Genomic DNA, 11,681 nt, shown 5'->3' with positions numbered 1-11,681 from the left:
TTAAAGTGACTAATTAACATTGAAAAACTACAATCTTAGGGAGGGCATGTCATCGTGCCCTCACTCAAGGATGAAATAGGGAAAGAGAAATTCAAGTCACTGGAAGGGCACCTCAACGTTTCCTATGAGAAATTTTGATATTTTCCTTTCCATATTTCATCATTGGATGAGGACACGTCGATGTGCCCTCCCTGAGATTAGACTTTCCAATTGTAAATTTATTGTTTGGAGGAGGGCATGTCGGCATGCCCTCCGTAAGATTGCTGCAAATTTATTGCTTGGAAGAGGGCACGTCGACGTGCCTTCGCTTAGATTGCAATTAGACTTGATGAAATTCAAGATCGCAATCATGCCTCTCTCTTTTGAACGGTGAGATGCTGCTCATTAAATTCTCACGTCATATTAATGGCTCACAAACATCAGCAACAAGGTTGCATGGTACCTCTGCTAGGCACATATTATTGTCATCACCATTTACGCTTACACCATCAACCTCTGAATGTAATGAAGCATGTGGGCATATGGCATTGTTATCAACACCATGTGATTTGTCATGTAGGAAACAATTTGGATTTGCCCCTAATACTTGTATGTCTGTCAATAGAATCAATGTTGGTACAACACCTATAAAACTTATGCTTAACAACCCCTCGCAAGGCTACACCTCACACCTGGGGGAGGCGCGGGGGGGGGGGGGGGGGGGGGGGCTGGCAATGGCGAAGAAACTAGGATTTTTTACTGCACACACACACACACACAGATCAATTATCGTCCACGAAGGTGAGATATGACCTATGGGACCGGAAACAAAACATTAGAGAGAGGTCTTTGAAGCGAGGGGATTGTGAGATACATCTCAATTAACGACTAAGTGTTCATCAAGGGGAAAATAAAAGGAAGATAAGTTGAATAAAACCTATGGAGAGGAAAACCCCACCCACCCCCCCCCCCCCCCCCCCCCCCCCAAAAAAAAAGAACGAAGTGCCACTCAAAAAAGACAAACTTCAACAAAGATGATGCATTGTGTGCAACTAGCAAGGCTAGCACTCAACTGCAAAGTGCGAAAATCATTATGAGAGAATGTGTTTGCATATTGCACATGCTCAAAATAAACATGTAATCCCACCTACCAAATTTGACATTTACTTTCGAGTTAAACATTTGAAGGTGACACAACCTCTTAAATGGTGGAAAATTAAATCTAAAAACCTTCAAATATACTCAATATGACTCTTATTTGTAGGTTTTCCAAGTTTTGGAAAACAAGGGTGTGCGTTCGGGCACATGCACACATCAAAACGAGCCAATACCTATAAGAGACGACCTCTAAAATTGTGGAAAATAAATCTTAAAACGCTCAAATATACTAAATATGACTCTTATTTGTAGGTTTTCCAAGTTTTAGAAAACACGAGTGTGCGTGCACACGCTTGCCCCATGGGATGTGAATCAAAGAAGGAATTGGGCAAGCAAGATAAAAAAGAACAAAGACCTATAAGTTAAAGACGGCGTGTGACTCTGCTACTCTTAAGCCAATACAAGGACTAGCATTTGTTCAACCGGTAGTGACATGAGCGAGAGAAGGGGGAAGGGGGGGGGGTGCAAAACCAAAAATAATGGTATGACAATGACTGCCATAAACATTTCAATAAAAGAACCACCTGTTTGCTATCTGACAATCTGGCATGAATCAGGCTTCTCTCTGCCCGAATCTTAGCTGATTGCCATGATCACAACTACCTACAACTGTAACCAAGCAATATAAGAATTTCAAATAGAAACGTTGTCCAATCTTTAATAAATATGTGGAATCAATGCACCAACATTTGTTTGCAGATCTCATATATGCACTTTGATTGAAGATATACCTTGCTACTCAAGAAAAAGGTTCGAAATAGAGCCCCACTCTGTCATAGCAACAATAAAGACTTCAAAGGAGCTGACATGAAATTCAGAGTGGTGATTATTCCTCATAGAGTTTCAGGTGCCTCCTCCGCACGCTTACTCACACCTGCAAGAAAACTTTTGGTTTCTATCCCTAAGCTTTGTGTTGCTCCTTCTGAAGGCTTTCTAACACCTACAAGAAATTTGGCTGCTTGAATTCCTAATAAAGCTCTTTCAACCTCATCAGATGGGGTGAGACCTTGGGCAATCATCCGATCTCGCATGGACTGAGCCTCCTCACGATCGTTGCCATCCAGCAATGAAACAATCATTAGCTCATAAGTTGAAACATCAATCTCAACCTCCTCAGCGAGAAGAGCCTTCACCTTATCAACGGAAGTTTCTCTAGCATACACTGAAAAAAGACTAGCGTAAGGTTTGCAATCCGAAACATGCCTTTATCTTTGAGGTTCTATCAAGAGTTTTTGCCTCCTGAACCAAACCCAGCTTTCCAAACCATCCAATTAGCGTCATAAGAGTCTCCACCCCGAGCCTTATAGCCATGCATTCTAGCTTTAGCAGCACATCTACCGCCCTTTGAAACTAATTTTTTTTCTCAAAGGCAACAATTAGAATGTTGACTGACTCATCTGGAGGAGAAAATCCTGAATTCATCATATCTTCAATTTTCAGGACAGCAGATGGTAGCAAATTTGAGTGAATATAAGCATTCATAAGAGCTGAGTAGATATCAGGACTCATTTGTGGCCTTAAGAAGGCATCCTCATTCATAATTGAAAACATTTTCAAGGCCTCTACAGCTTTATCTTGTTTCCCATAGCCATTAAGAACCATAAGGTAAGTATCAACAAATCCACGTAGCTTTTCCTCCTCCATTTCTGCTAGCAATGTTCAGGATTTCCAGTTTCAAAGTGAAACTCAATCATCTTATTGCATGCACCAAGATCAGGCATGTAACCCCATTGAACGTATTCCATCGAACATCTCTCTAGCTTTATCAACCCTCTACAATTTGCAGTTCATATCAAGCAACAAGGTGCATGCTACAAAATCAGGGGAAAAGCCCTTTTCCAAAGTACTCATCAACCTGTCTACATCATCATAACGTTCTAAGTTCATGTATTTTACTAGAATTCTTTACAAATCCTGGTTCAGCTGGAACAAAATCACCACATTGAATGACACCTTCTTCACCCAAATCCTCTGTATCTTTAAAACTTGTCTCCACCTCATTACTAACTTCACCCAAAATTTGACTACCTATTGGAATATCCTTCTTTTTTGAGACTATTGGTCGCTTCATTTGCTTAGATGAACGATATGGACTCACAGGACTGCAAACACCACAAAGCAATCTTTAGATCACAACACTACAAGCAATTGAATGACTATCATGATGTCTCCCATCCTAAAAAGATTTAAGTTTGGTAGCCAAAAGAATTAAAATAACTAATTAAAATTGGGAAATTACAATCTTAGGGAGGGCATGTTGGCGTGCCCTCACTCAAGGATGAAATAGGGAAAGAGAAATTCAAGTCATTGAAAGGACACCTCAACGTTTCCTCTAAGAAATTTTGATATTTTCCTTTCCATATTTCATCATTGGATGAGGGCACGTCGACATGCCCTCCCTGAGATTGGACTTTCCAATTGTAAATTTATTGTTTGGAGGAGGGCATGTTGGCATGCCCTTCCTGAGACTGCTGCAAATTTATTGCTTGGAAGAGGGCACATCGACGTGCCTTCCTTGAGATTGCAATTAGCCTTGCTGAAATTCAAGATCGCAATCAAGCTCTCTTTTGAATGGTGAGATTCTGCTCATTAAATTCTCACGTCATATTAATGGCTCACAAACATCAGCAACAAGGTTGCATGGTACCTCTGCTAGGCACATATTATTGTCAGCACCATTTACGCTCACACCATCAACCTCTGAATGTAATGAAGCATGTGGGCATATGGCATTGTTATCAACACCATGTGATTTGTCATGTAGGCAACAATTTGGATTTGCCCCTAATACTTGTATGTCTATCAACAGAATCAATGTTGGTACAACACCAATAAAACTTATGCTTAACAACCCCTTCGTAGGGCTACCCCTCACACCTGGGGGAGGCGCAGGGGGGGGGGGGGGGGGGGGGGGACTTTTAATGGCAAAGAAAAAATAGGATTTTTTACTGCACACACACACACACACACACACACACAGATGGTCTACTAGAAAAATAGGTTACTTTAGTGTCTCAGGAGACTTGAGTGTCCAATTATAGAACTAGTGTTAACCACATCGTATACAACATTTTATCTTTTATGTAGCATTTGAAAATTTTGCTTGAGTGAAGAGTTATGGTTAAAATATACCTTGTTGCCTTTTGCACTCAAGGCAACTTTTTGAACCCCAAGCTCCTTGGAGAGCCATTATATGCATTCATCTGATAGGAAAATCTACTAATACTTGATAAATGTATTTAGATCACCATTATCATTCATGACTGTGGGTTATGAATTACTTTTTATGTATAGGTTAAGAGGAGTACCATATAGAGTTGTAGGTTTGATGTGAGGTTCATATATGTTCTATGCGCTATTTCAAGGTTCTCATGTCCATAAACTTATGTGTTGATGTATGTTTAGCCAACACAAGTTGTATGGATAGTTTTGCACAAAATGGCTTTCTTTTCACATCATGATTGATCATATGAGTCCTGCATGGGTGAAATGACATGGTAAGGTGATAATATATTTTGTAGAGCTAAGCTTGATTCATTTTGGTATGCTATCAATCACTCTCTCTTTTATGTCATGTATGCATCCAAAAATAGGAAAAAATTGTTTTGCACTTAAGTGTGAATAGTATACTATATGATATCAATCACTCCCTCTTTTATATCATGTGTGCATCCAATAATAGGAAAAGTTGTTTTGCACTCAAATGTGAAGTCATACTATACAACTGGTCAAAGTGATGGGGGTATTTTGTATCATGATTAAGGTTATGTGATGATATTAAATGATGCATGAAACCTCAAAGGATAGCTATGGATATCCCACCTACATGTGTGTACTGCTTTCCATCCTTCTATGTCAAAAACTAGCTCTATGTGCAAGGACATTGATGTGTGGTTGTGGTGTATCACTTGTATATGGTTAAATTGTCATAAAATCTAATATCTACCTATTCCAAAAGACTTTCTCATATTGAACTGATCATTTAATATGGGAGAGATAAATAGGAAACAAGAGGTAGAATATAAACATATGCTTACAGATCTATCTCAAGAAGGGGCCCATGGTAAAAGGGTTCAAATAAGAGATGGTCTATCAAAGAGCCAAGCTACTAATGGAGCTTAGAAGACCTTAGGGTTAGCTTCATTAAAGACCTCCAAAGGTTAGTGTTAAAAGTCCTTGACCTAAGTTAGGGTTGAGCTTGAGGTGGGAACCCAGCCCAAGCTCGAGATGCTTGTCCTGCTTGAGGTGCTTGATTTAGGTGCTTGAGGTGCTTGACCTGATGCATGACTAAGGTGCTTGAGTTGCTTTGACATGCTTGCTTGCTATGCTTGTGGGAACACCCCCTAGTTCAAGTGCTTAGTCATGCTTGATGACTAAGGTGCTTGCTCATGCAAAGTCAAAAATATCCCTACAAGACCGGGGGTGAGCCCTTTTCCTAGGGGGTAGAGATAGAACACACACACACACACACACACACACACAAGGTGAGACCAAGCCTAGAGAGGCAGCAAGGACACATGTCAAGCCCCTACCCATGTTACCTTCATAGGTGCTTGACTCCTATTGGCCAGGCTTAAAAGGGGTCCAATAATAAATTACCACATTTATTTAATTTCTTTTGCATTTATCAAGTCCTCTCTCTCAAAGTGGAAAGAGGGACACTTGTCCCAAGACTACTTGTTGTTGCTTGATATGCACTAAGGCTGTGATTGGCCAGGCTTGAGGAGGAGGTCCAATCAAATGCCTAGGAGTGCTAAAAGAGGGGGTCGACCAAGGAAGCATGGGCCTAGATTGCAGGATATACTCACCCACACACACTCTCATTGTGTACATTGCAAGTGCAAGAGCTCCATCTCCTTCTCTAAGCTCCTTGAGAAGTGTGAGCCTAGACTAAGCTTCTTGGCTATGGAGTGCAAATCCAACCAAGACACATGCTTCAAAGATTGATCTTGCCATCTTCTTCATCTTCATCATTATTAAGCTATTAAGCTATGCTAAAGAAGAGTGATGATAATTAAGGGAATAGTTCTTTCTCGTATACTACTTCTTCTTCCTCTTCCCTATCCTCATTCCCTGCTAGCTCTCTCCACCTTCAAAGTTGTTTGAGGTCTTGGGAGTGAGGGTTGGTCCAACTAATGCGTTCTTCTAAGGTTATGCGATGTTAGTGGTGCATGAAGATTTCCATCTTCATTTCATCACTTAGGTTGAAAAGAACACAAAGATTGTATTGTAGCAAGTCCCCTTTAATGGAGAACCTATAATACAAATGCCTATTGGAGGGGGGGACCGGCTCCACATAAATCCGGTCCTAAATTGTTGTCATGTTCTCTAATTCTCTCTCTCTTGTAGAAGTATTGTTCATGCCAAGTTAATTAACTGTTATGTTTATGTTGCTACCACTAATGAAGTTCACCCATTATGCTCTCAAGTAATTTCATCAAATACTTTCTCTTAATTCCACTACTCTACAAGCTATTAAGCCATTTCTATTACATTGATATCAGAGCATTTGTTTTATCTTTTCTTGCTTAAGAAGAGAGGTCCTTAAGTAGCCTATAAATGGTTGGTTTTGTTAATTATATTAGGGTAAGTGGGACTGGGATTTAATACCGGTTTTGTTGTAGCCCACTATGTGGGGTATGGTGCACACCTCGGGAGCTTTGGATTTAATAATGGAGTCTTTTAAGAGTTCCTACGGCTTTACCATTATTGAGCCATAAGAAGTCTGAAAGGAGCTATCCTCCAGCAACGCTGCTATGTTAGACCCACTCCACTACTCTCTATAATTAACTGAATTCAAGCCGTGGGTATAGATACTTAAGAGCCAAAATTTTCAAAGGCTAAGAGGAGTAGCAACTGAAGTTTTGAATTGCCAAAAAGTACATTAAGCAAACATATAAGTTTAATTAACATGGTTGACAATAATCAAGAGAGTAGAATGAACATTGATAGCTTTGATTTTGCACATGAAGGTGTTAATGATAATGCCCCCATGTTTGTTAACTACCTTGTTACTAGGTTGCAGCAAGCCATGGGTAACCCTACCTTGCAAGCCGAAGTTACCCAACAACTTCGTCCTTATGGGATAACCCTTCCTCTTCAACAGGAGAGAGAACTTAGGAGGCCTCTTGATGAGACTCCCAAACGAATACTCTCTCCCATTCGAGAGGAGGAATCCAAGGAACGAGAAAGCACTGAATCCCTAGTTCATCTGAAGATGTGCTCCAAGAAGACGGTGGTCTAGGCGATCGCCAACATCTCCCAAGAGGAAATCTTCAAACCATAGTCCGTCCCCTTGGCACTCCAAATGGGAAGAGAGGAAACCAAGGAAGAAAAGGGCAAGGAAGAGGTCACCCTCTTCTCCTTCTTCTTCACCTTTCTCCTCTTCTGATGAAAGTTATGTTTATCTCCTAGAGAATACAAGAGGGAGGACATCGCAAATCTTACCTTTCCTGGCGAAGGTCACAAAAGCTAAAGAAGTTCAAGGAGGGAGGAAAGAGTATCTCTTTCTTCACCTATGATGGCACCTTTGGTGCTACCGACAAAGTGTTGGCCTTCATCCAGCAATTTGATGCAGCTTTTGGAGACGAGGGCTTCCACAGAGTCCTCCAAGCTACACCATGTAGCTATGCACTTCCAAAAATCATCTCGTCAATGGTGGGCTAGCCTTCCGTGGAAATGGTGAAAGCTTCAAAGACATGGAAAACTCTATGAGTTTCCATCATGAAGCAATTTCTTGCAAGCGATGCAAAGGACAAAGTGTTGACTGAATGGCGTAGCCTAAAGCTCCTCTCTCATGAGTCTATTCACAAATATGTAGACAAGTTTTGGGATTTACATCTCAAGGCTACTGGCTTTCAAAAGATAGACTTTGCGGAGCAAAAGCAACAATTCTGTGATGGACTACCCGAAGAGATGGCTGAATATGTCAACTCCCAACAGCCCGATTCTATCCCTGAAGTAATCCACCATACCATGGTTTCTTTGCGCATCAATTTCCAACAAGGGGCTAGATGTAATGTCAAGCCCATGGAAAATAAAGAGCGAAATGAAGCAAGAGGGAAGAGCAATGCTCAATGCTCTTCCCAAGGCAACTCCAACAACAACAACAACAACAATCGGTCCAAGGAGAAGGAAGTGTATAAAGGTAAAAACAAACTCTCGCCTAAAGAGCTTGAAGCTTTTCGCAAGGACCACAAATGCTTTAAGTGTGGCGAGCAAGGACATACCTACCATTTTTGCCCCAAAAGAAATACTCCTGATGGGACTCCTAGAGCTTCCGCCATCGAATCTCTAAAAGAGGATGTTCATTGCAAAGGAACAACTCCCTCCTATGCATGGGGAAAGATAAGAGAGCATGATGCCTTCATCTTGTTTGACCTTGGCTCTACTCACAACTTCATATCAACAGAGTTGGCCACCAAGTGGGGCATTCAAGATTTTGAGATGGGAGATATTGTAACGGCCGATGCAGCTTTCAAGGGACAACAAGCCTCTTACCATGATAGCATACCAAAATGAATCAAGCTTAGCTCGACAAAATATATTATCACCTTTCCGTTTTTTTTCTTTCTTCTTTTTGTTCTCCCTTTTGTGTGTGGACTATCGTGCCCTAAACCATCTCACTATCAAAAACAAATTCCCCATCCCCTCGGGTAGAAGATCTGTTTGATAAACTACAAGGCTCTACCTACTTCAGTAGGATTGACCTTAAAAGTGGCTATCATCAAATAAGGATAGTGAATGAAGATATCCTAAAGATCGCGTTGCGTACAATGTTCGATCTTTATGAAGATCTAGTCATGCCTTTTGGCTTGACCAACGCACCAGCCACGTTTAATCGTCTAATGGAGAAGATCTTTAGACCTTATCGTAAATTCACTGGAGTGTTCTTTGATGATATTATCATCTACTCCAAGTATTTGGAGGAACATAAGCAACATCTCCAAGTGATTTTTCAAGCGCTAAGGGAGAATAAGCTTTTTCTCAATCAAAAGAAAAGAAAATTTTTCCTCCAAGAGATTCAATACTTAGGTCATATTATCTCTCAAGATGGTATCCGAATGGATCCATCAAAGTTAGAGGTAATAAAAGCATGGCCTAATCCAAGGAATCTACATGAGATAAGAAGATTTATAGGTATGTGTGCATACTACAGACTCTTCATAGCAAGATTCTCTCAAATGGCAGGACCACTACATGACTTAACAAAGAAGAAAATTAAGTATTCATGGACTGCTAAGGAGCAAAATGCTTTTGACAAGCTCAAAGAGACAATGCCTATCTATTGTTTTTTAATGGTTCTTACAGGAAAGCACATGGTGAAGCTTCAGGAGGTGTTGTAATTTATGATCCTCAAGGTGCTTTGGTAATTAAAAGGAGTATAAAGGTTATGGCACAAAGCAACAATGAAGCTGATTATGCTACTTTGGAGAAGGGACTCAACCGTTGCCTTGAGCTTGGCATCCATCATGTAAGGGTAAGAGGTGATGCTCTTTTGGTGGTCAATTAAGAGAGGAAGAACAAGCATTGTATGCAAAGGAACATAGGTGTTTCATTGCCACGTAGTAGGTCACATGAAAAGGGAGTGTCCTAAGAAGGAATCTAACAAGGAAACCTCGGTCCTCTACTGCGTCGACTTTTGATGCTACCCCTCAAGTGAATGCTATGAGTGTGGGAGAGCAAGAAGCTAAGCAGGAGGGGATTTTTGAAGATGATGAACTCATAAAATGTTATGGAGATGTGACTGGTTAAAGGGTCATTGTGTTGTTTGATTCTAGAAGTTCTCATGATGTCATAAGTGAATCTCTTGTGAAACGTGCACGTCTTCAAACTTCTCCTATTCCCACCCTCCTGGTGCAGGGGTTCTCTGAATGCATGGATGCTTTGATTTTTCAAGAATGTGATGATGTCAAGTTGATCATTCAACAAACCCAATTTACTCGTCGTTTTGTAGTCTCTAAACTTGCAGGATGTGACATTATTTTGGGCATTAAATGGTTTCGTATGTTCAAGCCCATTATCGATTGGGAGAAGCTCATGTTTCAATCAAAGATAATGTGTTGCAGCCATTCCTCGTTCGAGGCGAGAACAGTATTCCCTCTCTCCCTCTCATCTCGCACGTCCAGGCAAATAGGGAACTGCGTCAAAGAGCCCAAGAGGCTCATCTATGCCAAGCCCACATCAAGGAACTCGGTTTTTCCTAAGAGGTATAGTAAAGGGTTTGTCAAAGTCAATTCTGTGTTTTCCCAGGATCATCATTCCCCTACTCACCATCCCCATCGACCTATGGACATTGTCTCCGACCAATTGCATGACGAGGAATATGTAGGTAAATTTTTTTCTCGATCGGATAAAGAGAAGCCAAAACCAAGTGATGTCTTGTTTAGAAGGCTTCACCCTCCCAAGGTATGGTCTTTTGGGTTACTAGTTCTCTTTGTTCGTAAGAAACGAAACTCATTTCAGTTTTGTGTGGATTTCAGGGCACTCAAGACATGGATGGTCAAATTCTAGAAGCCGCGACCTCACATGGCCATTCCTTTGGAGCGTCTACAAGAGGCACATCGTGTTTCCAAAGCGGACTTGTCAAGTTGCAACCACAAGGGTGGCCTTTCAAGGAGCAATCCAACAGAAGAACCACCAGAGATTGCTGTCACCAAGTCGAAGTGTTTTTGAATGCTTCCCATTCAACTTGGCAATAAGAAGGAAGCGCAGCAACATTTCCTCAAATTCAAGGATCGAGGGACACATGCAGATGCTTGGGTGAACAAGGACTTGCTCATCCACTATCCAGATTTTCTAACCTCATACAAGGAGGCCATGCAGATCGTTACCCGTACCTCACCTTAAGAAGAAGGGGATGTCACGTGCACATGGCTCTGTGTGCCACGTAGACATGCTTCATTGACTTCCATAGCCAATTTTCCTTCTTCCTAGATAGAAGTGTCTAGAATCCTAGGAGGATTAGTACCGGCAATTTTGTGAGCCTGTTCACAGGACCTGCATGTCCGAACAAGTCCATTAGATTAGGTTTTTTAGTTTTGGAACCCTCTTGCTTAAATGGTTTGTATACGCGTTTTGACAGGTGTTATTACACTACGATGGGAATCTTGCATGACGTGATGTAGTTTTAGGTTAGAGGAATCCAACGAGCCATTCCCCGTGTCGATCGAATTCCTAGGTGGGCGGGTGTGCAACAAGTGCACCTAATCTAGAACCCCCCAACCCAATTTTAATAAATCAATTTATTGATTTATTTGTTGGAAAAGTTGGTGGACAACTCTTTTGTTTACCATAAAGACAATCTTCACAGAACTCTAAGTCCACTTCTTTCAAACCTGGTAGAAGCTTCTTTCTCTGAATTCCTTTGGCACTCATATGCCTAAGCCGATAATGCCACACCGCACTGTCAACTTCTGTAGTTGCTGCACAAGCTGAAGGTTGTGTGCTAACTGTACACAAGTAAAGTGTACCGACCTTTTCTCCTTTGGCAACCACCAAAGATCCCTTTGAGATCTTCCACCGTTTGTTTCCGAATGTGATGT

The 11,681-nt window shown here is 41.2% G+C and overlaps 2 protein-coding genes across 2 annotated transcripts; both read right to left on the bottom strand.

Moving 5' to 3' along the window:
* Positions 1–1,970: 1,970 nt before the first annotated feature.
* On the bottom strand, positions 1,971–2,448 carry LOC147417087 (uncharacterized). Its single transcript, XM_086507880.1, has 2 exons — positions 2,388–2,448; positions 1,971–2,299 (listed from the first exon to the last, which is right to left on the bottom strand). The coding sequence occupies exons 1-2, from the start codon at positions 2,446–2,448 to the stop codon at positions 1,971–1,973; spliced, it is 390 nt and encodes a 129-aa protein (XP_086364006.1).
* Positions 2,449–2,487: 39 nt separating this feature from the next.
* Positions 2,488–2,781, bottom strand: LOC147417086 (uncharacterized). The gene has a single exon (XM_086507881.1). The coding sequence runs from the start codon at positions 2,779–2,781 to the stop codon at positions 2,488–2,490; it is 294 nt and encodes a 97-aa protein (XP_086364007.1).
* Positions 2,782–11,681: the final 8,900 nt, after the last annotated feature.

Source organism: Adiantum capillus-veneris, unplaced genomic scaffold, assembly GCF_014529385.1.
Source record: "Adiantum capillus-veneris isolate H3 unplaced genomic scaffold, ASM1452938v2 Hic_scaffold_325, whole genome shotgun sequence".
NCBI lineage: Eukaryota > Viridiplantae > Streptophyta > Polypodiopsida > Polypodiales > Pteridaceae > Adiantum > Adiantum capillus-veneris.
Note: the sequence above shows the minus strand (reverse complement) of the source record. Positions and strands in the feature narration are given on the sequence as shown.